Source organism: Pneumocystis murina (assembly GCF_000349005.2).
Source record: "Pneumocystis murina B123 chromosome Unknown supercont1.5, whole genome shotgun sequence".
NCBI classification, from domain to species: domain Eukaryota; kingdom Fungi; phylum Ascomycota; class Pneumocystomycetes; order Pneumocystales; family Pneumocystaceae; genus Pneumocystis; species Pneumocystis murina.
Genome location: NW_017802363.1, coordinates 502,343 through 530,049, shown reverse-complemented (window position 1 = coordinate 530,049; position 27,707 = coordinate 502,343). Strand labels below are relative to the sequence as shown.

The 27,707-nt window shown below is 25.9% G+C and overlaps 8 protein-coding genes across 8 annotated transcripts; 3 read left to right on the top strand and 5 right to left on the bottom strand.

Annotated features, from left to right (window-relative positions):
• Positions 1-191: 191 nt before the first annotated feature.
• PNEG_00267 (hypothetical protein) lies at positions 192-1,246 on the top strand. The gene is made up of 6 exons (XM_007873949.1): positions 192-259; positions 308-419; positions 470-721; positions 772-800; positions 848-889; positions 937-1,246. Exons 1-6 carry the CDS (start codon positions 214-216, stop codon positions 1,200-1,202), a joined length of 747 nt encoding a protein of 248 aa, XP_007872140.1. The 5' UTR covers positions 192-213; the 3' UTR covers positions 1,203-1,246.
• A 1,335-nt stretch (positions 1,247-2,581) lies between these two features.
• PNEG_00266 (60S ribosomal protein L10-A) lies at positions 2,582-3,270 on the bottom strand (the record flags this gene model as incomplete). Its single annotated transcript, XM_007873948.1, has 1 exon — positions 2,582-3,270. One exon carries the CDS (start codon positions 3,268-3,270, stop codon positions 2,608-2,610), a length of 663 nt encoding a protein of 220 aa, XP_007872139.1. The 3' UTR covers positions 2,582-2,607.
• A 628-nt stretch (positions 3,271-3,898) lies between these two features.
• Positions 3,899-6,671, top strand: PNEG_00265 (hypothetical protein; the record flags this gene model as incomplete). Its single annotated transcript, XM_007873947.1, has 6 exons — positions 3,899-4,051; positions 4,100-4,439; positions 4,480-4,684; positions 4,725-5,485; positions 5,530-6,303; positions 6,346-6,671. 6 exons carry the CDS (start codon positions 3,899-3,901, stop codon positions 6,669-6,671), a joined length of 2,559 nt encoding a protein of 852 aa, XP_007872138.1.
• A 192-nt stretch (positions 6,672-6,863) lies between these two features.
• PNEG_00264 (hypothetical protein) lies at positions 6,864-15,210 on the bottom strand (the record flags this gene model as incomplete). Its single annotated transcript, XM_007873946.1, has 16 exons — positions 6,864-6,926; positions 6,981-7,174; positions 7,219-7,372; positions 7,416-12,359; positions 12,416-12,696; positions 12,742-13,031; positions 13,075-13,587; positions 13,631-13,716; positions 13,758-13,918; positions 13,963-14,151; positions 14,195-14,270; positions 14,320-14,598; positions 14,642-14,753; positions 14,798-14,994; positions 15,039-15,119; positions 15,166-15,210. The coding sequence occupies 16 exons, from the start codon at positions 15,208-15,210 to the stop codon at positions 6,864-6,866; spliced, it is 7,665 nt and encodes a 2,554-aa protein (XP_007872137.1).
• Positions 15,211-17,441: 2,231 nt separating this feature from the next.
• PNEG_00263 (hypothetical protein) lies at positions 17,442-20,294 on the bottom strand (the record flags this gene model as incomplete). The annotated part of the gene is made up of 15 exons (XM_007873944.2): positions 17,442-17,578; positions 17,622-17,770; positions 17,816-17,869; positions 17,914-17,988; positions 18,036-18,083; positions 18,129-18,551; positions 18,600-18,655; positions 18,700-18,810; positions 18,856-19,039; positions 19,082-19,194; positions 19,238-19,627; positions 19,677-19,807; positions 19,856-19,911; positions 19,962-20,017; positions 20,064-20,294. The coding sequence occupies 15 exons, from the start codon at positions 20,292-20,294 to the stop codon at positions 17,442-17,444; spliced, it is 2,214 nt and encodes a 737-aa protein (XP_007872135.1).
• Positions 20,295-20,521: 227 nt separating this feature from the next.
• On the bottom strand, positions 20,522-21,880 carry PNEG_00262 (tyrosine-tRNA ligase; the record flags this gene model as incomplete). The annotated part of the gene is made up of 7 exons (XM_007873943.1): positions 20,522-20,677; positions 20,719-20,983; positions 21,027-21,465; positions 21,516-21,534; positions 21,584-21,636; positions 21,681-21,712; positions 21,759-21,880. The coding sequence occupies 7 exons, from the start codon at positions 21,878-21,880 to the stop codon at positions 20,522-20,524; spliced, it is 1,086 nt and encodes a 361-aa protein (XP_007872134.1).
• Positions 21,881-22,126: 246 nt separating this feature from the next.
• On the top strand, positions 22,127-23,343 carry PNEG_00261 (hypothetical protein; the record flags this gene model as incomplete). The annotated part of the gene is made up of 7 exons (XM_007873942.1): positions 22,127-22,141; positions 22,185-22,458; positions 22,502-22,602; positions 22,646-22,802; positions 22,846-23,006; positions 23,054-23,156; positions 23,201-23,343. The coding sequence occupies 7 exons, from the start codon at positions 22,127-22,129 to the stop codon at positions 23,341-23,343; spliced, it is 954 nt and encodes a 317-aa protein (XP_007872133.1).
• Positions 23,344-23,360: 17 nt separating this feature from the next.
• Positions 23,361-27,142, bottom strand: PNEG_00260 (hypothetical protein). The gene is made up of 9 exons (XM_007873941.1): positions 27,027-27,142; positions 26,928-26,976; positions 26,760-26,887; positions 25,705-26,713; positions 24,368-25,663; positions 24,125-24,324; positions 23,981-24,082; positions 23,744-23,931; positions 23,361-23,699 (listed from the first exon to the last, which is right to left on the bottom strand). Exons 1-9 carry the CDS (start codon positions 27,063-27,065, stop codon positions 23,525-23,527), a joined length of 3,186 nt encoding a protein of 1,061 aa, XP_007872132.1. The 5' UTR covers positions 27,066-27,142; the 3' UTR covers positions 23,361-23,524.
• Positions 27,143-27,707: the final 565 nt, after the last annotated feature.

Genomic DNA, 27,707 nt, shown 5'->3' with positions numbered 1-27,707 from the left:
TTCAGGATTAAACTTTAGTTAAATTATATTTTAAAAACTTTTTGGGTATTCAGTAAGTTCTTTAATAATTTTATTAAAAAAAGTTTATTAATTTAAAACTAGTCAAATTTTGAAATAGGGTTAGGGTTGAAAAATTAAGAAATTTTACATTCCAGGGTCTAAACGAAAAAATCTACGATTTCTGAAAAGAAAAAAATTTAAAAACAGAAAAATATGGCAAATCAATGGTCTGATTATGAAAGAGATCCTTCTCGCAATGGTATGGCACTGGGTAATTGATAATTGCAGATAGTTTATAAGGAATTAGAAGATCATCCCCATCGTAGTGCTGAAGGAGACTATGATCGTACGGATCGAGGAACTAATTATGATAAGCAGGACATGTCACGATCTCGTTCTCCAGGTGGTCGGGCACCTCGGTAATATAGCTCCATTTTTTGAGTTTGTGACATTCTTATTTTTTTAAAAGCATTGAAGATGATGTTGCTGCTGAAAATCCAGGGACTAATTTATTCATATCTGGTATTGCACCTCGTATGGATGAAAAAGAGCTCGAAGAAATCTTTTCCCGTTTAGGGAGTGTTGTTAAATGTAGCATTGTCTCTGATCCTTACACAAAAGAATCTAGAGGGTTTGGTTTTGTTACTATGGCTACACCTGAAGATGCGGATAAAGCTATTGAGGCTGCGAATGGTCAAGAGTATTATGGAAGAGTTTTCAGGTAGCTGTGATTTATCTCTTTCGTTTATGACTTTTTAAACATTTATATAGTGTAGAAAAAGCCCGTAGAGGTGGTCCTCGTATGTTCTTTTTTTTTTTTAATATTGGAATATTTAATTATTATTAGGAACTTCGACTCCTGGTACTTATATGGGGCCTCGTAGGCGTGGTATGTTTTGAGTCAGAGTTGCTAAGTATTTATCTAATTAAACATAGATAATTATGCTTCTCGTCGTTCAGATCCTTACGGTCGGAATTATTATAGAGATCGTCGTAGTGATCGTTATGGTGATCGTTATGGTGATCGTTATGGTGATCGTTATGGGGATCGTTATGATGATCGTCGTGGACCGCGTAGTCAAAGTTACAGTGATAGATACTCTTCACGTCATGATCGTCGTGATTCCTATGATTTCCGTCGTGAACGATATGATGATAGAGGGCATGACAGAGATTTTCGTCGGGAAAGAGAATATCGTTAAATGTGAGGTAATCAGCATGTAGTTATAAATTCTTGGCAATATTTAAGGATATAATTATTTTTCTGTAAATGAAAACTCGACTTAGAAATGTTTTTTCGAAGAATTAAGATTAAAGAGTTTCAGACATCAAAGATTCTTTAATTTTGGTTTTATGCAAAAATATTATTATATTCAAATTTATTTCATTTTTCGAATTTTTTTCTTTTGTCGAATATTGCAATTAAAACAACTCCTATATCAACATAATTGTTGTCTTCAGAGCATTACATATCATATAATATTTCGCCCATAAATTATTATGTTTAGACGCTTATACAGTATTCATTTTTGTAAAGATTTATTTTTTGTTTATATTTGCCTCGTATGGAGATTTTATTTTTGCTCCCATTTAAAATATCTCGGTTGCTATTTATTAAAATTGTATATTTTGGAAGCTTTCGAAACCCTAAAATATTTGGTTTGGTTGCATTATGAAAATAAATTATGTTAGTTATGTTTGGATTAATATTTTTTTTCTTGTATTTTATAGTTTTATGTAAATTTTAGAAATAGTATTCGATTTAGTAAAATGTCATGTTTTTTATGAATTAGGCTTTTTAATTGCTGTTGAAATAACGTTAATTTTTTATTTTAATTTAAATAATTTTTAAGAAAGAAAAAGAGTATATTTATTTATATAATCTTATGCTTTAGTATTGAAATATTAGCTTTTTTAAAGTGAAATAAAATTTATGTTATTTTTAAAAAAAAAACATGATTAACATTTATTATAGTACAAAGAGATTACATAATTAACTTTTTGTTCTTGTATTAGTGATAAATTTGCATCTTTTATTGAATAAGTTTCAGAAGATTTAGCTTTTAAAGGCATTTTAAAATTAAATTAATAAAATATTAAGGATTTTATTAGATTTTTAATTTTTAAAAAATGGTAATTATTCATTTCTTTTGAATAATTTAGTAATATAGCTGGATATCTTTTAAAAACTTACAAAAATTACATTAGATAATTTTGTTAATTATAATGTATAAAGAAATTAATTTTTAACTTTTTTTATAACTATAATTTTAAATATTTTTAATTTTTTCAATAAATAAAGATTTTTTAGTATTATACAATATTTTTTACAAATACATTAAAATATGTTTTTAATTATTTTGTGAAATAAACGAAATTTATACTTGTTTGGATCCTATGAATTAAATTTTGTGTCTAAAAATTTATGTTTAAAATAAAAATTATTTTTAAAATTGTTTAATAGAAGAAAATATAGTATTAAGGAATCTTTATAAGAATTTTTTAATAAGATGATATTCTTAAATACATTCTTATATAAACAAGAGAGATCAAATAAAGAACAAAAAATATATAGTGCATGAAAATAATTTAAAAATTTACTTAAAATTATGTTACAATGTTGAAATTAGGAAATTCGCGTATATTTGTATCAAGATTTCCATGTTTAGAAAGAAATTTAACATAGCAACCATCTTGTTTAACTTCCCCATTTTTACATTTTTCGATATATGTTTCACGATCCAGAGGAGTAAAGCCCCAGTTTTTGCTAACGATAATTTTTTGTCTGCCTGGAAACTTATATTGACATCGACGAAGGGCTTCGATGGCAATATGTTTGTTAGAGTCTTTGCATCGGACAGAAAAGAGAATCTGCCCGATATTTACACGAGCAACAGTCCCATTAGGTTTTCCCCAAGCACCACGCATTCCCGTTTGCAGGCGATCTGCACCAGCGCATGATAACATTTTATTAATACGAACAACATGGAAAGGATGAGGTCGTACACGCAAATGAAATGCCTCTTTTCCTGCATTTTTTGTTAAATACTTGTTTGCACAGATTCGTGCAGCCTCTAGTGCTTCGCTACTAAGTTGTTCATATTCGCCGCTTACTAAATGAACACATAAAGGAAACTCATTAACAGATGCTTTTTTCCGTCCTAGATCAAAAATTTTGATCTTTGGATCCGGAACTCCTCTATTAAACCTAGATTTTGGGAACGGTTTGTTTTTACAATATCTGTAACATCTAGCTGGTCGTCGAGCCATTGTTTTTTATCTTGTATAATTCAATACGTCGATTAAACCACATTTTCAAGTCACATGTTGACCTAACCCTAGCATGCTCGCTATTAAGTTTTCATTTTCACGTGATATTAATGATTTAAAACATGTTTTACCATTTAAAAATAATGTAAACATATATATTGATACATTTTTCATAACTTATTATTTTTATCTATATAAATAGTATAAATATTTTCTGTTTAAAATTATTTTGTAAGATTTATATATGTATCTTTTTAATAATTTTATTTTTACTTGTGCATTAAAAATTTATTTGTAATCGTATATTATATAACAATTGATTGGACATTAATGATTTAAAAAAATATATTTCTAAAAAATATATATTTAACGTTTCAATTTTAGGGAAATAGAGATATTTTTAAAAAATGGAGTTTTAAAAAATCATATTTAACGAATATATATATCAAAAAATATATTTTTAAATATATATGCATCTATTGTTATATGTTATCTTTAAAAAAGTGCAATATTTTGTTTATGTTTTAAAATATGTATAATTATAAAAGAAATTTATATATTTATACATCGCGAGTAGAAATTATATTAACGATATGTAAATATTGATAACAAAAAATTATAAAATATAATGGGTGAAACTGGAGGCATACATAATTCAGAAGGAACGTCTTTGCCGGCATTTATTACTTCATTGTCTGTAAATTTTGTTATGTTTACAATTCAGGTAGTTGCATTTTTTATATTACGTAATTTCTTACATCGTGTATATGAACCTCGAAGCGTTTGATAAAATTTCTTTACTTTTTTTCTCTCCATCTTATATGAATAGGTTATTAAAATCCTTCCAAGTGATAAAAAAGTTCGGTCTCCACCTAGATCTTTTTTAAAGCTTTTTCTACTTCTTTATCAAACTTGTCCAGAACATATTATTAAAAAATCTGGTCTAGATGCATATTTTTTTCTTAGATTCCTTAGAATGTGCATCCTTCTCTTTTCTTTCTCATTATTAATAATTTGGCCTATTTTGCTTCCAATTAATTCAGTTGATGGAATTGATAAGACTTATAAAGGAAAGCCTCGAGGGTTGGATAAATTTAGTTTTGGAAATGTTAGTCCGAAGCATATAAATAAGTATTGGGCTCATCTTGTTCTCGCGTATCTTTTTGTTTGTCTGTTTTTTTTATTATTTATTTAAACTTAACTTTATAGGTGTAACTTGTTATTTGATATATTACGAATTAAAGCACTTCATTGAGATTAGACAGGCATATTTAACTTCTCCTCAGCATCGTAATACTACTTCTGCTACAACAGTTCTTATAACAACAGTACCAGATGAATATCTTGATGTAGGGAAATTGAAAGAACTTTTTAGTATATATCCTGGTGGTGTCAAGAATGTTTGGATAAACAGGTAGTTATTTCTTTTTTTTATTCGTTTCTTATGTTTTTAGAGATTTTTCTCCATTGTTAGAACAGATTGAGAAAAGGGATATTATTGCCCAACAATTAGAAGAGGCGGAAACTTGTTTAATACGAAATGCCTTGAAATGTAGTAAAAAAAAAAAGAATAAGGAAAAAGAAAAGAAAGTGTTAGATTCTAAAAATGCTCAATACCTAGATAGTATAGAATCTAGTAAAGGCTTAGTATATAAATATGTGTCATTTAAAAAACGACCTAAACATAGACTTCCTTTGTTCTCGTGGTTTATATCTCTTCCACTTATTGGGAAAAAAGTTGACACAATCAATTGGTGTATTTCAGAATTAAAAAGGCTCAATCCAGAAATATTAGAACAACAAAAACATCCTGAGAAGTTTAAACAAATGAATAGCGTTTTTATTCAATTTAATGAACAAATATCTGCTCATTTGGCTTGTCAAAATATTTTGCACCATAATGCACTTCATATGACTCCAAAATATCTTCATATATCTCCAAAAGATATTATATGGGATAATTTACAACTAAAGTGGTGGGATCGTCTTATCCGCGCAATAATAGTTGTAATATGCATAGCTTCTCTTGTCATTTTTTTTGCTTTTCCAGTAGCGTTTGTTGGATCGTTATCAAATGTAATAAGTTTAAGTAAAAAGTTTTCATGGCTCGAGTTTCTTGGAAATCTTTCTAAATCAGTGACTGGGCTTATAACAGGTTTATTACCAAGTGTACTTCTGGCTATTATAATGGCATCTGTTCCAATAATTATGAGATGTATATTTAGTTTTATTTAAAAAATAATACTGATGATTAAACAGTTGCTGCTGAACTTAAAGGCCTTCCGACTCAAACAGATGTTGAATTAACCGTCCAAAATATGTATTTTTCATTTCTTGTTGTTCAAGTTTTTCTTGTTGTTACCATTTCATCAGGAATTACTGCAGTAATAGCAAGTATTATAAATAATCCTCAAAATACACCCAAACTTTTAGCACAAAATTTACCAAGAGCAAGTAATTTTTTCTTTTCTTATATTCTTTTGCAAGGCTTATCGATTGCATCTGGAGAATTGTTGCAAATAATTACACTGATTCTATATTATAGTTTTGGGAAATTAATGGATAATACTCCAAGAAAGCTTTGGTCCCGATTTACTACACTTAGAGTTTTGGAATGGGGAACAACTTTTCCAAGATTTACTAATCTTTCTGTTATTGGAATAACATATTCTATTATTGCACCTTTAATAATGGTATTTGTGATTATTGCTTTTATGCTTTTTTATGTTGTATATCTTTATAATTTTCTATACGTTTTTGATTTTCCTGTTGACACAGGTGGCTTGGCATTTCCTAGATCGTTATATCAAATGATGACAGGAATATATCTTTTGGAAGCATGTCTTACTGGTCTTTTTTTTTTGGCACGTGATGATCAGAATCATTTTGCAACTAAAGTTCAAGGAATTCTTATGATTATCTTGATCATTTTTACTGTTTTTTATCAAATTCTTCTTCAGAAAAGTTTTGATCCATTGATAAAATTTTTACCTCTGACTTCGCAAAATCAAAATAATAATCGAAATTATATTCGTAAATTGTTTGATTTATATAATTCTAATTACAATGATATAGATTATGAGTCTTCAATGCAAGATATGACATCTGAAGGATCTAAAAGCCCTAGTCATTCTGCAGATTTTAATATAAATTGCGAAAATTTATCTATTCAAGAACGAGAAAGTATCATTTTTTCTTCATTTCAACATAAAGCTTTACAAATAAAAACTCCAGTAATATGGCTACCACAGGATGAGTTAGGAATAGCAAAAGATGAAATAGAGCGAATGCCAAATGAAGTATTAGTAAGCATGGAATATGCAAAAATAGATAATAAGGGAAAATTAACTTTTCAATCAAATCCACCGGATTGGGATCCTTATAGTAGTTTAGCATTATAAATTTTATTGGTTTATTTTAGATATGAATTGATATGATAGGATTATTAGTAAATTTAGAAAATTTGAATTTATAACGTTCTTAAAAATTTCAGTAGATTATCAGTTAATGTAGTTTCGATACTAAAAATATTTTTATATTGTCATATTATCATTATTGAGACAAAAACACAGATATTGATACTTTTATATAGTTTACGATTTTAAAACATTTTTAAGACGAAGTAGCGCAGATTTCTTTCTTTTTGATTTCATTTTCTGTTATAGATTAAGATATAATTTAATTTTATATATTAATATGGATACAAATACCTTTATATTTAATTTAATTTTTTTTCTGGCCAGTTTCTCAGGATTTGACACGGAAAGAATAGACCTTTTTAATTTTCTATTTTGTCTAATTTTTAATGACTCTTGCCTTATATTATTAAATATTTGGATATATAAAGTTGTCCCTATTTTAGAATGTAATTCGTCCAATACTTTTTCAGAAATGTGTTTTAAATCTTGAAACTATTAAAAAAATGGGTTTAAGGGGTAAAATAAATACCTTTTTGAGTTTTGGTCATTGCAACTTTGTTATCTGTATATTTATATAAAGGACTAATAATTGTATTTGCAAGGCTTTTTAAATCATTTATAGAAAGAAAATTAATGAGTGCTCTTATTAATTCCATTATTTGATGTTTGGAAATTATAACTGACTGTTATATTTAATAATAAATTGAAAATATATATTCAACGAACCTCTGAATTTATATTCTTCTCGTTTTTTAGAATTATACAAAGCCTAAATATTAACCATTCAAGACAACTTAAAGATTTTATGTTTTTTAATTTCATAAGTTTTTCCAGTTTTGGATGCATGTATAATGAACTATCAAAGTCTGAAATTTTAGCATTAGTTAGATAATAAAATCGTGCAATAAATAATAAATTTTTAGAAAACTGAAAACTTAATTCCTTATTTAACTCAGAGTTATGTAACTTATGTAAAAGAGTACTTGAAATCATATTCAAATCATCTTGAGTAAATGATAGTCCATATGGTGACATTAGAGGCATTTTTTTTGGAACTGATTTACAAAAAGAAAATGATCTTTCTAGTATCTTTGCCGAAATAAGGCTAATTTTATGATTTTTATATGTTAATAGATGCATAAAAAGCTTCCAAAGAGTTAATCGTTCTGATGACATAATTATCTCCGGGACTAATTTTATTAGGTTAAACATTGTAAGCATAATTTGATAAATAAGTTCATAATCCTTTGAATTTTCAGAAATAAGATTTTCATTTAAAATACTTTGAGCTTTTTCAAGAAAGCAATGAATTTCTTTCATTTTTGTTTTTTGTAATGCTTGAAACAAAAGATTATAACCTTGAATGGCTGCAATTCTTAAGGATTTTTTTTCTGTTTGATTTAACCACGTTTTTAAAGATCCTGTCATGAAATTTAGAATAAAACTATTAGAACGCTTAAAAATTTTTTGTAAAAGAATACCGGACATAGTCTTAGACTGCTGATCGCTATCATTTGTAATTACCATCATTAAAGCAATAAAAAAGAATTCTAAAAATTCTTCTATTGCAGAATCTTCAAAATTACTTACAATCAAATTTATAGTTTCAATAACGGATTGGCGACCAGATGCATGTTCATACTCTAGATTCCTAATTAGAAAATTCATTTGCTTCCTTAATCGGCTTTTTCCTTGGGGATAATCGAGTAAAAATTGATAATATATTCCTCTAGCCATGTTCCTAGTTACTTTTGACTGGCTCGTCACTAGAATGTTTGAAATAGAATCAATTAAATCGTATAACTCAGGAAAAATATATTTTCTAGACATTATCGCTTTAATAATGGAAAATGTAATATCCTGTCTATCAGGCTCCTCTATGTCAAGTCTTATTTTTGTAATAATATACGCAAGCCATTCTTCTTTAATTTCGATGTTTTTGTTGCTTTTGAAAACATACGTAAGAAATTTTAAACTTGTTTGGCATATTTCGGTGTTAGTAGATGCGGATAATTTTATGAAAGAAAATGCCTGATTAACAAAAACATTTAATGACGAATTAACTTGTTCTATATCAAGTCTTAAGAAAATAATAAATGTATTTAATGCTGAGATATGAACTTCTTCATTCCCTGATAAAACCATGTCACCAATTATTGGAATAAAAGGTATTAAATTTTCAGAAGAAATTAAAGATCTATCTTTCGACAAAATTCCTTTTAGAAGATCTAATGAAAATTTAATAATTTTGTATGAATTTCTCGAAAAGCTATTTTTTGTCTTTTTTATAGATAAATCACGTTCTGGAATAAAATGCTCCTTGTTAGTTTCCTTATTACTTTCAGTTTTAAAACCTTTTATTCCTTCTTGGAATAAGTTATAACATAAACGTAAACCATCATGAGTATAACATAATGAATTTTTAAATATTCCAAGATTTACTCTTTTAAATACCATATCCACACTTTTTAAGATCTCTAGAGTTAACTCCTTATGGAGAAGTCTAAAGATAGGTTTTAAAAGAATACTAAAATATTCTAAATTTATGATACTAGATAAAATCTCAAAAGAATCATAACTTTTATTGGTTTTTACTTCCTTCATTGACGATATATATTCTTCTGAATTTTTTTCCGTTCCAACGTTACCAAAAATGTCATTTACTAAAATTTCTGCAACTATATCTGTACAATTGTTTATAGAACCAATAGGGGCATTTTCCTGTAAACGACACAATAATGTGTGTACTGTAAATCCAAGAACATGAAGTTGATAGCCGTGTTTAAGCGTATTTTTTAACTCTATAAGGACGGGCAATAAATAACGAGGGCCAAGCAAACCTATAATATCTGACAAAATTTTTCGAGCTATATCTCTATGATCTTGTGATCGACTCTGTAAAATTTTACAAATCTCTGAAAGAACTAATAATAAATTTGAAATTAAATCGTTATGATTCAAACACTTTAAAAGTTTTGTAATAGTCAATGCTATTGGAATTCTTGAAGCTATAGTAGATATATCTATTTTACGAAGTATTTGAATTAATGGAGGAATAAATTCTGAACATATAATATCTTTTAAAGGTATATTATCAGCGATTGAAGCTTTTAAGTGAAAACATGTATTATTGTTGCTTAATTGATTTTTAGATTCATTTTCTAGAAAAGTTTCAGCTGAATCCTCTGTTTTAATATTTTTTTCCAAATTCAATAAAGAAAATTCGCAAGAACGAAGTAAAGCATCTGCAATAGAATCAATTATACGTATAGTTATCTTTAAAGCTTTGTCATTATTTTTTAATTTTTTTATATGGCGTTTAAACAAAGTATAGTATTGATTCCAATGAATACTAGAACAAATAATTCCAATACTTTTAATTGCCTCAGAAACAAGATTATGATATTGTTTCGATGAATAAATACACAAACTTTCTATTAGAGGTAAAAATATCTGTGAAATATTGTTTTTATTTATTTTTCCGTCGGAAGTTGCAATACAAAGTCTTCTTAGAGCACGGATACGACGATGCTGTTGAACATGAAGGATATTATTAAAAAAATTCGCTTCTTCATCGTCACCAACTAGCAAAATTTGAAGATCAGAAACTTTTACCCAAAAATTACAAAATTTAGCGACATGTGCCAGAATACTTAAATATTCTTGTCGTACGAGATCCCTATTTAATTTCATTTCTCTTTTTAATGCTTTTAAAATTGAAGAAGAAAGAAGTTTTAAATATGGTTCTCTTTCAGTAATAGGAATGTCTTTGAATCTTTCAATAAATTTTTTCATTGTACATGATGCATTTATCCTTATAGAAAATTCTTCTTCGTCTTGAATAAAAAAAATCATATTATGAATAATTAAAGCCCAACTATCTATATTAAATTCTTTCCATTTATAGTCATTTATTATAGTAAAAGCTGATAATATTCTATTGAAATCCGGTTGATCCAATTTAGTAGAAGATAATGAATTTAAATCTAATATAAGATTCGAAACATCTGTTAGTTTAGGATCAATTTTAGAAAATATGTTTATTAAATTGGATAAAGTAATTCTTGTATTTTTGTTTTTTAATGTTCCAAACATTGGTATAAGAGTTTCAAAAACATAATGGAAAAAACTATAATCAGTATGTATTTTTTGACTTAAAGGTAAAAGGTTTTGTACTGTTTCGAAAATATTATTTTTTGCAAATTCTGAAATAAGTTTTGAAAATTTTGAAATTATAGATATATTTGTTTCTAAAAGAATATCAACCTGAGAAGATTCGTATATTAATGATGAAATCGATGAAAGTAAATTAATTAGAGGTTGGCAAATATTTTTAGTCCATTTACGCTGTGGGTCGATTAATAAACTGTATAAAGCATTTAGTATAATAGATATGTGTTTTAAAAAAAAATCTTTCGAAGAATATTGTCTGTCGTCTTTTGGAATTTCATTTAGCATATTTGCATGTAAAATCATATTTCTATAAAAGTCGAATATAAATAATACAACATTTTCTTTAATAGAATATGAAGATAAACATTTCGTGATTTCCAAGACTATCTCTTCATTATAATCATAAAGGAAATTCACCATATCTGCATTTTCTGACCAAGTAGAAAAGATTTTTAAAAGTCCAGAAGGTTCCTGTAAACTATCGATACACATGTTTTTGAGCCTAGGATTGATAAATTTTATATAAAGGAGAGTTATATAAGGCTTCCATTCGTTGCTAAATCCTAAAGAAAACATTTTGTTAAGATTTCGATAACATATATGTCTAATAGTTTTTGCGTATTTTAGACGAATATTTTCATCTTTAACTTTCATATTACAAAATGATTCTATAATAGATTCGGAATCATTCCAACAGTAAAAATGAACATTTAATATATCCGATAAATAAAGCATTATTTTTGATCCTATTTGTCTTAGAACTTCTTTAAGAACCCTACAAAATCCTATTTGCTTTTTTTGATCAATAGATTCTTGAATACTTTTTAGTTTATATACACTGGGATTCGATTTATCAATGCATGATATCTTACTAAATGGTTCTAGCATAATATTCAGAAATATTTTAAAAATCTCCGAAGGAAGAATAGTAAGAGATGATAAAATGATTTCTCGTTTAGTTGAAAGCGAATGCTTTCTTGAGGATGAATTTGATCGTGATATCATTCTACCATAAAGTATTCTTAAAACAATTGGAAACAGTTGTTGATTTTTGAAATCATACAAGCTGTTCTCTTGCATAATATTTGCTAATTCATCACGAAATGCTGTAGTATCTAATAAATTTCTTAAATTATTTTCATAATGAAGCACTTCCGGAGATTTCCATGATAATATACAATTTAGAGCAAAATTTTGAATCTTAATATCGCCTTGACTTAGAAGAAGTAATTGAGTATCATATATATCATTTGATTTAAATAAAGACCTTGGATTTTTAAATTTGCTAAAAATAGTTATAAGGTTTAATTTATCAATTTGTGACCACTTAAAATCTAATAAATCCATGCTTTCTAAATTTCTATTTTGTGAAAAAATAGAAAGGAAAATATGAACTAGATCTTTCGAATGTTCCTCAGCAAGGTTTGGAATTTCTAATAAAATCTTAAGAGCATGAGATCTATATTCAGTTGAGCCATTGTTTTTATCTAAATCATCCTAAAAAAAAAGTTAGTTAAGCTATAATTCTAGAATATTATAAATATAATATATACTTTATCGTTTATTTTTTTCCAATCCAATAATACTTTTTCATCAGTATTTTGTTCTATTTGTAAAGAGTCTAAATTAACGTCTGTTTTAAAACATCGAAATACATAATCTTTATTTTTTCCCCGATGTCTTTTATTTAACATAAATTCTGTTTTCTTAATATTCCCTAATTTTATCCAGTCAAATATATATTTCCAAATAAAATTATAATCTTTATTATATAAAGATGCAAGAGCCGATGAACAATCTTTAGATATTGAAGAAAAATTAACTGTCGTCAAACCTATCTAAGGCGTAAATGATAATATCATTAAACATGGGGAAATACCAATAAGAAAAACAAATGTAATTTTTTGAGAGATATTTTGGGCTTGAGAAAAATTTGTAGAAATTCTTCTAATATGTAATGAAATTGTTCTTAATGATTCAATAGTAAGTGGTGTTTCTGCTATGATATTGCAAGACTTAAGTATTTCACAATCTGTATCACTTTTTAGTTTATATAATAAAGTTAAAATCTTTATTGTATAAAATCTTCGTTGAGAACCAGAAATAAGTAAATTTGAAATAATATTAGAAAAAAGTGTCTCAATACTAATATTATTGAAATTAAGAGATCTTTTTATTTTAGACTTTTTATAATTACATAGAAATAATATACCTTGCCAATATATCTTCAAAAATAGCAAAAATACCTTGAAGAAATAATATATTTTTAGAAAATTGTTTACTTGACTCTGAAATATAATCAAAAAGGTTTGTAAGGTCATTATCCTCAAGACCATCACATTTTCTAGAAGAAAGTTCTGTTAATAAAATATGTATAACAGGTACTAAATCAGAATTAAATTCAAGAGTTAAATATTTAATAAGAAGTCTATATAAAATTTGATTAAGTGATTTAGAATCAAAATCAATACAAGATAATAGTTTTAATCGTTTCCATATTAATATTTTATTTTCAATGAATGTTTCAAGGGATGTTTTGTTAACTAGTTTCTCAAAGTATTCTAATATATTCTGAAGTATATAATGATTAGATGAAAATTTAATTTTCTTCCTTTCTGAAACATAAGGGTTTTCGGATAAATATATTAATATTTGTGAGTCATTAATAGAGAGCAACAAAGAAATAGCATCATCTTGATGAGTTTCCCAAATTTTGCATATAAAACTATTTTTATAAGGAAATGTATACATTAATTAAAGATTAATACTTATAAAAATATCCTAGTAAAAAGGTATTAAATCTATTTGTAGGCATGATGAGTACTAGTTTAAAAAACATCTTAAATGTATTAATCTATGATTAATTAGAATAATCCACAATGAAAAAAATAAAACATCAGATAATTCAAGATAATCCATGATTTTTTTATTATACAATATAACTGTATTTATATCCGATAAACATAATATGTTTGTGATTAATTTAATCACAGTAAGTGAATATCTATTTTGTACTGATAAAATTGACAAAATATGATCTATAACAATTTTCCAATCTTAAAATGTTAAAAAAATACATCTTAGATAATTTAATATATACCTGTAATTTTTCTTCCATTTTGAGTTGATATGCAAATTAATAATAAAGAATAGTAATCATCTAGATTATGAAATTTCGGTTTTTTTAGATTAATTAACAATACTTCTACAATAGGAAAAAAAGCCCCATCATCAGTATGATTAATTAGAGAAATAATAGTATTTTTTAAAATTAAATATATTATTTCTTCTAATCATAAATTAGTTAGATATATAATAAAGATAATGCATACGAAAACCCTGTTCCCAAAGTTCTATTAAATGAGTTATTGTTTTTGTTGCCTTTGAATTCAATGTATTTTTTATGCTCTTAAATAACAATGTTTAAATTAAATAAAATTTTAGCATTTAAACAAACCTTGCATGATTCTGAAATTATTAATGATATACCTTGAAGATATAAATTAGAAAAATTATTTTGTAAATCACTTATGAATAATTTTATAAGCAATATTTTCTGTGTATCATTAATTCGTTTAAATAAAAATGCAATAGCTTCCGCGGTATAACGAATAATATATAGTTTTGTTGTATTTTTACGAAGTAATTTTGATAATATTTGAAAAATATTCTCAAAATTGTTTAATACAACTTCTAACAAATATTTAAATAAATATGCAATACTATTAAATGTCCACTATTATTGTTAATCTTTTGTTTGCGTATAATTAAAAGAATACTTTAATAACATTCACATCTTCACTTATCAAAATAGACTCCAAAATTTCAAATGTCTTAATGATAAATGGATTAAATTCTTCTTTTAAATCTCTAGAAAAAGAAACTAGTAATCTTGTAGATTAGAAATATAAATCTCTTATATAAATGGTTCTTACGATAAAAAAGGTTCAAGAGAAAACGAATTGCTTTTGGAAATATAGTTTGTTATTATATCAAATATTTTTTGTTTATGGTATAAAATTTGAGGAAGTGACTGGGAAAAAATACAGATTTCACTAGAAAAAGTAATAAAATCAGGAGATAAATTTAACTCTTTCCATTCTTGTAACGAACTACTGAAATGAGATGAATCCTATTGCAATATAAGTGAAATTTTGGCGTCAAATATTAGTTTACTATGTTATTATCAATATAATAATTAATTTTATTTGAAATATTTATATGAAGATCATTGAGAATTTCCGTAAATGATTTAAACTGATGATATTAAACATTAAATATTTGTAATATTTTTTAGATTTACGATGTATTTTTTATTTTTTTTATGTGTTTTTACATTTTTTTTCATTTATTTTTTTAAGTAAAATGATCGAAATTTTTAATTTTATATAAAAATCTAATATTTTCATATACATAATATCTAGATGTGATATTTTTAAGATAGCTTATTCAATATTTTTATTAAATTATTGTATTAAGGTCTTTAAGATTATTAAAATATTATTTAGATTTATTTTTATATGAATTAATAAGTATATTACAAGTAGTTATGTGTAATATTATATGAATTTTATTTTTTTATAATAACTTTTATAGCTTATTTTTGAAATTATATATATATATTATGTTTATCTCTTATTTAAGCATAAAAGTTGAATATTTAAGAATTAATTTTATATATAATAAAAAATAAGATAATTAAAATAAAAATTTGTTTTAATATATAAAAATTTTTTATACTGTCATATTTGACCTTTTAAAAATAAGTAAATATTTAATAATTATTTTAAAAAATATTTTTTGTAATTTAAACATTTAGAATTTCCATTTAGAGTAGTTAAAAAATATGTTATTGATATAAATTAATAGTGCAAATAAAAGTAAATGTATATTAGTGTTTTTACTGACTATATATAGGTGGAAGATTTGTTTTGAGTAATAGTCTTTTAAAATTAAGTAAATAAGTAGTTTTGATTATATTTGAATTGATAAACTTATAGAAACTCTATGTTTTTTATTATTTTATATTTTATTTTGAAAATTGATTGATTATTTTTAATCTTTTGATTAAAATTTTTTATTGAATATTGCTAGTGCTTGTTTGAAGTTTTAAATAAAATATTATATTTTTTTTATTAAGATATTTGTGAAACTTTATATAAAAATATAAATAGAATATAATTCTTCCTGAACTTTTAGCTTACAAATAATCTGTGATTAATATTAAATTTGAAAGCATGGCTATTTTATTATTTTGAATTTATCAATAATTCTATCTATTTTTTTGGATAAGTCTTGATTTGATTAATAAAATGAAGTTAAATGAAAATATAAAAAAAATTAATAATTTAATAATATATATTCTTATAAGCTTTGTTTTTGTTTTTATTTTATGAAAATTATTTGTATTTTTTAATTTTTAAATATTTTTTTTGAATTATAAATAATATTCTTGAGGAAATTATATATTTTTAGTTATCGTTTTAAATATTTAATCAGGAGATGTTATTCATAGGTTAGTTTTCATAATTCATTAAAAAAACTTTGTTATTAACTATATAGAGTTTAAATTTTTTTAATTTATTTGCTATTTTTTTATATTTCTTGGATAAAAATTACTATTTTTAATCTTAAAGATATTTTGTGAATTTTGTAAAATCAAATTATTTTTCATATATAATTTAAGTTTAAAAAAATGTATAATTTATTGTATGTTACAATAAAATAAATGTTTTAAATTATTATTAAATTTATATATTATTCAAATTATTGTCTAAGCTATTTTAATAAACAGGACAATTAAAATCTATACTAAATGATAAAAACATTATTTTTTTATCAACTTTTATCTGTATTTTAAATTTAATTATAATAATATATTAAAATATAATTGTTTCATAATAGTAAACGATACTTAGAAATTTTAATTTATTTTATTATTTTTTACTAATAAATTTATTATAATTTAAAAATATTTTTGAAGTTTTTTATTATCTTTATTCTATATAAAAAATTATTGAATGTTAAGTATTTAACTTATCAAATAAATATATTTAGTCTATGAAAAATATTTTTATTTTTTATTTCATAATAAAATTATTTATATAGCAATTTTCAATAATATTTTTATATAAATGTTGTTTTTTTATAAATTAACAATAGTTTTATTGATAAAAATATTTAAATAATCTTTTAATAATTATATATTTTCATAATTTTAAAAAATTAATATTATTTGTATTAAAATCAAGGATCCATATAGTAGATAATGCTGACATATTTCAATAATAGTTTATTTCATATTATACAAAATATAGGATTTTCATAAATCCATAATATATTTATTTTTATTAGACTTTTGAGATTTAATGTTGTATTAATATTAAACAAGTTTTTGCACTTTAAATGAGTGAGTTCAAACATTTGAAAATGTTTTTAATAGCACAAATGAAATATATAATATAATTAAGACTGACTTTTTCTACTAAAAGAGAATAACATAAAGTAATTTTATATATAAAATATTTGCAATAATTGAAAAAAGTGAATTTATATACGACTTTTTTGTATAATCTAAAGTTATAGCTTAATTAGATCTATTAATTTTTCGTTAGGACCTCTCCAATTTTGAGGAAAAAAGTCAATTAAATTATCGAAAACTTCCATTCTAAGAGTATGTATAAGATTTTTCATTTCTGTATCATCAGTGCATTTTTCTAGTATTTTTAAATATATATTTAAAACGTTTTTTAAACCAACCGGATTTCGGTGCCAATAGTTCGCTTGTTATAAGAGAGTAAAAAGAATAAATTTCCTCTTTATTTGAATGATCAAGTAAAGCAGAAAGTTCATTATGTAAGTATGATAGCGCATCTATTGAAGATAATACATGACAAAGTTCTCTAAATCTATAGTAAATTAGTTTTATTTAATTAATAATTTCAAAAAAATGCCTTTGTTTTCGTAAATATAGTTTTAATCGCCTTGATATTTCTGAAATGGTCGGTCTATAATACATAAATATAAGGTTTTTGGCAACTGAAATATATACTTCTGTAGTTCAAGAGTCCAGAAATCCCCTAACCTTTCTTTTGGAAAATCTTTATTTCTTGGATTTCCACCATATCTAAGGCAATTATTAATTATATAGATAATAATAGATATTTGTATTACAAAAAGTGTAGTTCGGATTTTTCATCATATACAAGTTGATGAGCATATCTAGATGCTTGTTATATTAAAGTATTATCATTCTAATATTATTACCTAGGACAAGGTCTATTTTTTCCTTTTGAAAAACTGTTATTATCATTTTGATTAATTTTGTTCCAAACACCGTGTTTTATGTTATTTCCGTAATAATAAACCCAAGCAGAGCTCCTGACAATTTCCTGGTTACTCTTCTTATCCTTTATTAAACCGCTTAATACTATTATTTCCTTTTTTTTTGGATTCAATGTAGCTCTTTGTGTAAATCCTCCTTCAGGACCCCCATCATTAGAATAATCCATGCTTATAACGGAAATTTTGTCTTTATCTATATCATAAAGATAAAAATCTGAAAGGTATTCTTTACAACGTTGCCCTGCAAAAATAAAAAGACATCTCAGAATGGGTTCAAAGAGCATTGAATGACCAATTCTTGATCTTAAAGTATTTATCGTAGGTACTAACGAATTGCTATCTTTTCTGAATAATCATGATCCTTAGTTAAAAATCCTAAAAAATAAAATATACCTAAGAATTTTCCATGTACGATCTGGTATAGAATAACAAAAGAAGTCGCTAAGTTTCTAGAAATATTTTTAGAATAAATTATATTGAACTGTCTTTATACATTTACAGATGGATCTAATGTGACTATTCTTCCCCCAAAAACATATATTATTTGGTTGCTTTCATCTATACACATTGCATGATCGAAAATCAAAGAAGGTCCATTATCATTCTTTTACAAGTTATATTTTATAATATATATAAGCTAATTATTTACTGCTGTATTTTTTGAAATACATTCCCATTTTTCAGTTTTTATATCCCATGTCCAGAAATCTGCTATACATATATTTTCTTGATTTCTTTGATTTGCTTCAATAAACTTTCCAAGAACATAAATCTTTTTTTCTTTCGAATCAAAACATATTTTATGACATGATCTAGGGGACGGACCATTTTGTCTTTTTAATCAATAGAAGTTTATAAATTAGATTTATACTAACAATGATGTATCATCAGATATTTTCTTCCATGTATTGTATTTTATAGAATATGACCAGAAGTCTGATAAATCCTTATAGCCATCCCACCCTCCAAAAAGATATATTGTTCTTTCCTGTAATAATTGGTAAATTATTATAATTTTTATTTTGATATACTTCTTGATCAATACACATCTGGTGACCTCCTCTTACGCCTGGAATACTATATAAATCTGATTGAACGTTTTCAACCCACAATGAATTATAACACTGTTTTGATATATATTCATTAAATGCATTCATTGACTGTGCTTCGTCAATTAAGAGTTCTGCTTTGACAAAATTTCCATCGATCACTAATGTTTGGTATAGATTATTCAGAAACGGGTGTTCTAGTTCTATTGGAAACAAAGAAGATAATAATTTGAATGTTTTTATAGAGTTTCGGCGACGAAGGTGTGTAAGAGTAAGTTTTAAAGCATATGTTTCTAGCTTTGATTCTAAGTTATTCATAGCATTTGTCACAATTTTTCTGCATGTCCATCCATGTATTTTTACATGCCATATCTAAAAATATAGATATATTAGACTTTATTTTTATTAACATAAATCATACAGAAAAATTAAAGTCTGTGCCCCAAACTGCTAGAGGAACAATTTTTAAAAAGAGAATAGGAACATGTGTGTTGTGTTTTCTGCTCTTCCTTAATAATTGAAAAGATTCTGATTCAACGTCATTTGTAAGTCCTAATATAAGTATGACAAAAAAAAGGTGTATTGAAATATAAAATTTACCAGTATGTAAAACAAGAAGCATGCTATTTCTCGATGGTCCTCCGTAAACTTTTAGCCTATGTAATTATTAGTAGCAGATAATTTAGCTAATATTAAATTTTATTACTCTTTGAGATTGCAAACATGAGGTTTATAATATTTCCCAAAAGTAATTTCTTTTACCTAAGTTAAGTATTAGATAGATAATTTCCTTTTATTTATATGCTACAATAGATAATTGATTTAATTTTATTATAATATACTGTTCATTTGTGTTATTAGTGGAACTCCACCTTGATCCCTGATCTTCGGGGCTATCGACTAAAATATGAGATGGATGATATGTAGAACTATATGATGACCATGAATCTATGCTATATAGGATATCATGGCTTTTTTCATTGGCTAATTCTTTTTCTATAGGATCTTGATCATCTTCATAATAGTTATTTGTGGCCATTTGTATATTTTTATTAGCAGCGTTTAAAGATTTTCGATAATATATAGTATAATTGTAATTGCAAGAATTAAACGATTTAAAAATTAGATACATTACATGAATTTATTTTTAAATAGGAAAATCACGAGTTTAATGAATATATTAAGATTTAGAAATTCTATAATTTGAGTGAAGATAAAAGTTTCGGATATTCACATTTTCATATTGAACCAACTTTAATATTTTTATTAGATCCTTTTTTTGGATTTTTGTTTTTCTTGATCTGGGTAAGCAAAATGAAGTATTTGTTGAAATTCTTCATTTTCCATAAACTCTAATCGAATAGACTCTAAAATAAAATTAAGTGAATCGCTAATTCCAATTTTGAGATCTTGAGGAGATAACTGGATGTTTTAATATAATTCCTGTTTTATATTTATTTTACCCTTCTGTTTACATAATCCAATTCTAAAAGTTCATAGGAATTATATAAAACTTGGCCTCCCCATTTTTCTTCTCGGTTGATCATTAGTGTTGGAATTCCTTTAAGTGCAAGAACAGGAAAAATTACATGTTTTGCAAATTCTAAAAGACTGTTGTTTTCTACAGTTGCTTCTACGCATAATGCTTTATTTATTTTTTTTTTGACAGTTTCTGCATCATCCAAAATGTCAATTTTGTTATTCTCGTTTCCTGAAGCAGACATTTTTCTAAAATACCTTGAGTAAATCATTTATAATAATACTTTTTTACCCTCCTGAAAGACCAGGTATCATCGGACTCATAAGATGTATTCTTTTTTTATATCCAAGCATTGGAAGATATTTTTCAGCAAATGTAAAAATCTTTCTTTGGTCAACTCCTCCAAATTGGGCATCACTGTCTAAATGTTCTTCATCTAAAGCTTGCATTACCGGATATAGAAGTCCTGAAAGTAAACTATTTTCTACTTGTTTTACAACTTCTGCTCCTGCTTTTTTTGCATCATGTTCTGTAACAATAGTACAAAGACGAAAATTGTCCATAGAATACTTAGAAGTTAGTTGATAGGATGACCCAAGAACAAACCGGAGCTTTTCAGTTGAGACACCGATTGATTTAAGAATAGCTTTAATAATATATTCATAATATTTGGCCCTATATTTTACAATATCAATAGGAGCTTTAAGATTATCTAAAAAAGCATGAATATCTTTTTTATTAAATAAAAGTTACTAAGTATATAGAATATATAAACATTACCCGCAAAAAGAATAGTAACCTTTAAATTTGTAAGTATTACATTTATATATATACTAATCTTCTCTTACTTCTACATCGGCTTTTAAAAAGTCTGCAATTTTGATCATAGGAACAAAGTATCCTAAATGTATTATGAATCATGCATGCGTTATAAAAAAGATGTACCACAATGAGGTTTTCCTGTAGGAGAAGTCCCCCTAATTTAATTGTTAACTTATTTTTTATACTGTTTTGTTTAAATACCAATAAAGTTTTAAATCTCGTTCTTCTAAAATCTTTTTAAGTCTTTCAGCACCAAGGACTTCTTGAAGTCCACGTGTAATAAGATTATATTTTTTATTGACTAATTCATTTGTAAATGTCATGATATTCAAAAGTTCTTTTAAAAGATGTATATCGTAAAAATGTTATTTTTTACGATATAGCTTTGCTAAATATAAACCGTATAAATTGTATTCTTATAGGTTAGATCGTTCTTTTATTGAGATTTAGGTTTTTAGCGTTTAAATCTGTTTTAACAGTTCGTGAACATTTTATTTATATATAATATTAAAGAATTTGTATTTAAACTTTCTAGAAAGAATTAATATGCTTTATTTTTAAATTTTTATATGCCTTTTGCTCAGGTAGGATTACTTGATGTGAATATTTTTGTTTAAAAAGAAAAAGCTAGTTATTGGTCCACCTGGAAGTGGGAAAACAACATATTGTCATGGTATGCATCTATTCCTTGCTGCTCTTGGAAGGAAGTCTTCTGTAGTAAATCTAGACCCTGCAAATGATCATGTTTTATATCCTTGTGCTTTGGATATACGACATCTGATATCAGTGAACGAAATTATGGAAAAAACGGGTCTAGGGCCTAATGGAGCAGTTATTTATGCGCTGGAAACTTTAGAAAATAACTTTGATTGGCTAAAGGAAGGTCTTGAGTCTTTGGGGGGTGATATATATTAGAAAATTGAGGAAATGATTTATAAAAATAGACGATTATATTCTTTTTGACTGTCCTGGTCAAGTGGAACTTTTTACTCATCATGGTTCTTTACGAGAAATTGTTTCTAAATTAGAAAAAATGAAGTATAGAGTAAGATATATTTTTTTTATATTTCTATATCTTATTTTTGCAGTTGGTAGTAGTACATCTTGTAGATGCACATTATTGCACTGATCCTTCGAAATATATAAGTGTTCTTATGCTGAGCTTACGTAGCATGTTGCAAATGGATCTTCCTCATGTGAATGTTTTAAGTAAAATTGATTTAATAGGAATGTATGGTGAATTATGTGTGTATTTTTATTATAAATGTATTTTCTAACTTAAATTAAGTATTTAACTTGGATTTTTATACTGAAGTTCAAGATTTGTCTCATTTATTACCTTATTTAGAAAATGATTCGAGGCTATCGTCATTTACTTCTTTAAATGCTTCTATTTGTGATATGATTGAAAGTTTTGGTTTAGTAGCATTTGAAACTTTATGTATAGAAGTATATGTTTCAATAACTATTTCTTATATTTGACTAATGATTTTTAGGATAAAATTTCTATGACAAAATTGTTGTCAGTAATAGATAGGGCTAATGGATATGTTTATGGTACTTCAGAAGTTGCTCACGATAGTCTGTTTAGTGTAGCTGGTAAAGCGATTTATGTCTGATCGAATTATTTATAATTATATTAGTGCGACAAGGATGGAATTATGAGGGAAATGTACATGATGTTCAAGAACGTTGGATTACGAATAAAAAACAGTATGATGAACATGAAACCAAGCAATGGATGGAAGAAGCCACTTCTATTAATATTCACGAAAGAATAGAATAATAATTAGGTATATTTATTAAAGTTTTTATGTATATACAGTTTTGAGAAAAATGCATAATATACAGCGATGGTTTAATACAATGTTAACAGCTTTGTGATCATTTGTCTTTCCAAAATTTAAACTTACATATATTTAAATATTATATAATAAGATGTATTTTATTATGATTGATAAAAAATATTATGTCTTTGTATTCTGTTTTTTTGCTATTCCTACTTTTTGGTTATTTAATTCTTCAAGATCCTTATGTTTATAGTAATGCGGGGAAACTTCAATGAGCCACTCTGGTTTGATTTCCATTACTTGACGACAATATTCTTTACTAGTTAAAACCAATTCATAATATAAGATCCATCTAGTTTAATTAATATTTAACAAATATATAAACAGTTAAGATACTTTGGATTAACACCAAACAGAACACTATTTGGATGTATATAAACAGTCTGTCCTGATTTTATTGTTCTATATGAATCGCTAGATTTTTGCAATCTCGCAACATTATAAAAAAATCCAGCAGTAATGGATTTCTGAATAGCTATAATATCCGACGATGCTGTACCTGTAACAATCTCAACACGCTCGCACTATATAAAAAGATAAATTAGTTATTTTTAATAAAATACTTTTGCTTACTAAACGGACTAATTGGTCTCTAACATCCCTAACACGTGTGAGAGACCTATGTTGAAGAAAATTTTCCCTTGCCCATTGATATGAAAAGTTTGTATCAACCCACTGATAAGTTATTAAAGAAATTTCTAAGAGAATGTTTTTTACCTCATTCCAAATATTTAATAATGTTAAATGATCGCTACCAGGTCTTGTAAAATTTTGTCTAGCTTTATCTGCATGGAATTTTTTATCTTTAGGACGATAAAATATTGAAGAGCTTTCTCCTAACATACTAACTATAGAAAGAACTTCTTCAACACAACCATATTTGCTGCTAGATAAAATTGTTTTTGCTAACATTGGATCTGTAGAAATATTAGATATTATTTATTGCTATGTAAATTTTACTTGTAGGGAATTCTGCCATTTGACGTCCAACTTTTGTAAGTTCTCCTTTGTCATTTAGTGCACCAAGTGCATAAAGTTGCTCTAGTGCACGGCTTAACGTTTTAACAGGAGGAGGATCCATAAAATCAAACCCAATAAGATCATTAATACCAAGAGATTTTAACAAAAGAACTACATTTCCTAAATTAACACGTTGAATTTCTGGGGTAGTATTTTCGTCTAATTCATTATGATATGCCCACCATGTGTATAATCTAAAACATTTACCAGGACCTACTCGTCCTGCACGTCCACTACGCTGGTTTGCAGATGCACGAGAACATGGTGTAACAACTAATGATTCCATACCTGTTCGAGGATTATAGATATTTTCTTTAACAAAGCCAGGATCTATAACATAAACAATCCCGTCTATAGTAATAGACGTTTCTGCAATATTTGTAGCTAAAACAACTTTTCGAGCACCTTCTGGAGTAGGTTCAAAAATTTTAGATTGCAATTCTGATGGCAAATTTGCGTAAATAGGAGCAATAATCATTTCTTTGATTTTGTTACCAAGTTTACGACATGTTTCTTGAAGATTTTCAGCTGCTGCTTCTATTTCTTCTTGTCCTGTAAGAAAAACTAATATGTCGCCTTTTCCTTGTGTAGTATGGATTTGAAAAATAGTTGTTATAGCAGCATGAAGATAATTTGCTTCTGGATGTTGTGTATAGTGTAAATCAACAGGATACCGACGCCCAGGAATATTAAAAATAGGAGCGTCATCAAAATATGCTGCGAATTTTTGAGCATCCATTGTAGCAGATGATATAAGAAGCTTTAATTCGGGCCTAAAACGTGCAATATCTTTTACTAGACCAAATAATATATCAGTATGTAAAGTTCGTTCATGAGCTTCATCAATCATTAATGCTGAATAATCACTAAGATCCGGCGTTGTTAGGAATTCTCGTAAAAGCATTCCATCTGTCATGTATTTTATAACAGTTTTATCACTTGTACAATCTTCAAATCTTATAGAATATCCTACCTCATTCCCTGTTTTTACTCCCATTTCTTCTGCTACACGAGCTGCTACTGACATTGCTGCTACCCTACGTGGCTGAGTACATCCAATTTTTTGATTATTTTTAGTATATCCAGCTTCGTGAAGATACTGTGGAATCTGAGTTGTTTTGCCTGATCCTGTTTCACCAACAATAATAAGGACTTGGTAATTGGAAATAGCACTTAGAAGTTCTTCTTTAAAGGCATATATAGGCAAATTTTTTCTTGTTTCTTGAATAGAATTTGCTAAAAGATTTAAAAAAAGACTAATAAAATCAATGCGATACCTTTTTCTTCTGCTTCTCTAATCCTCTCTTCCATGATCCTTTGTTCTTTGCTTATAAAGGCTCCTTCAAGTGTGTTTCTCAAAACAAAATCTATTTTCTGACTATCATCAAAAACATATTCAAATTCTTCTGTAGATTCTATTTTATTTAGAGTTCCTACTTTTACAGTAGCTTTATTTGTTTGATATTCTTCCCATTGATCTTGTTCGGTAATAAATTTTTCTTCTTCACGTTTATTATCTTGATAGCGCTTATATAGAGCTTCCTCTTTTTTTTTCTTATCAATTTTCCCTTTTTCTGTAATATAATCTTCTGGCATGACATAACCATCATAAGCTTCGTCTATATTTGCTCTTTGCTTTGCCAGACGTAGGACTTCTTTTTTATAATTCATTTCTTCTATTTCTCTTCTTGTTAGTTTAACACCATCAAAAATTACTTCCATTTCAGATATTTCTTTCTCAAGAAGAGCTATTTGTTGTTTTTCTCGAAGATTTAGATATTGTTGTCTACTTCTTTCCCTCAATTGAGGCAAAGCAGCATTTCTGGCTTCGATATCATTCGCTAATTTCCGACGTGCTAGTACATCTGCTGATGCTTTTGAAGATCTATCTTCAACTATTTTTCTTGTATTTTCTTTATCCTTAGCTTTTAGCCTTTCTGAAAATTCATCTCTTTCTTTGAGATCTTTTATTCTCTCATCTTCTGCTTTTTGAAGTTCATCTTCATACTCTTTAATATCTTTAGCTATATTCCGATTATCTTCCTGTTTTTTCTTTTTTTTCCTCCTTTCTTCTTGATCTTCTTCATCACTTATCCATCTGTCTTCATTTTTTTGCTTTTTGATGATTTTTTTTTTATGATTACTAGTGCTTTTTTCTTTTTTAAGAGTAACATTAATTGGTAATGATTCTTCATTTTCTTCTTCAAGAATGAGTTTAAATGATGTGTTTTTCGCATTTAAAGCAGAAAGATTTGCTTCTTTATTAGAAATGTCTGTGTCTTTTGTCTAAATTAGTTTAGCAATAATAATATAATAGAGCTTTATTTCATACTTTAGCCTTTGATTTTTTTGGTACACGGATAAATAATTCATCTGCAAAATCTTTTGCTTCTGAATTGTCTGGAAAACCAAGATAACATAATTTTGTAAAAAGAGATTCTGGACTTTGAGAAATAGATGCTAGCTTTTATTAAAAATATTTGATAGAAGAATTATGTACCCTGATTAATAATGTAATCTATTACAGATACTTCTGACATTTTTAGAAGCTTGATAGCTTTATTAGATTTAGTGATTACAATTTTAAAATAAAAATCACCTTCATTGTTTTATCTGATATCCATGATTGTAAAGACATTTTATTTCAGAAATTATTATTAAATGAAAATTTCATAGGCAGTAGTGTTCCTATTTTTGTATTCTTCCTAAATTTATCTTTTTTTTTAATGAAATTAGTAATTTTAACATTTTTAAATTTGGTGTTCGAAAATATAAATTTAAAATTATTAGGTAAATTAAAATGGCTAATTCCTAATTCAATTATTATTATATAATGTTATTTTACTTCAATATAATAGATTGTTTTGCGTTTTTTATTTATTCTGTAAATAGATATATCTGAAATCTTAAATTATTTAGAAAAATTTGTAAAGAATTTTACTAATTTTGGGTTTATTGGATTAAGGTGATAAAAGAAAAGAGAGTTGAATAATATTCCTTGGCATATTTTTTATAATTTGAATGTAAATTGCTATTTTAAGTATTTAAAAATATAGTTATAATTGCTAATTTGAGTGTAAATTTTGATTTATAAAATTATCTATAACGTTTTTTTAAAGAATTTTTTTGATATTTCATTAGATTTTTTATAGTGATGATTTAGATTTGTTGATATTAATTTTATTATTATTATTAGGTGCGTGATAAACCTGAAAATTTAATGAAATTTAGTTAATTCAAATTGTTTTATATAAGATTGTGATGATATATGTATGAGATA

What these genes read in the sequence shown, in the direction of transcription:
- PNEG_00267 (XM_007873949.1), top strand. Translation starts at nt 214, where the DNA reads ATGGCAAATCAATGGTCTGATTATGAAAGAGATCCTTCTCGCAATG. An exon ending in AAGAGATCCTTCTCGCAATG is followed by an intron (nt 260 to 307) that starts GTATGGCACTGG and finishes ATAAGGAATTAG; the next exon opens with AAGATCATCCCCATCGTAGT. An exon ending in TATGGGGCCTCGTAGGCGTG is followed by an intron (nt 890 to 936) that starts GTATGTTTTGAG and finishes AATTAAACATAG; the next exon opens with ATAATTATGCTTCTCGTCGT.
- PNEG_00260 (XM_007873941.1), bottom strand. Translation starts at nt 27,065, where the DNA reads ATGTCTTTACAATCATGGATATCAGATAAAACAATGAAG. An exon ending in CAAAAAAATCAAAGGCTAAA is followed by an intron (nt 26,714 to 26,759) that starts GTATGAAATAAA and finishes AAACTAATTTAG; the next exon opens with ACAAAAGACACAGACATTTC. An exon ending in CTGTTTGGTGTTAATCCAAA is followed by an intron (nt 23,700 to 23,743) that starts GTATCTTAACTG and finishes TAATTAAACTAG; the next exon opens with ATGGATCTTATATTATGAAT.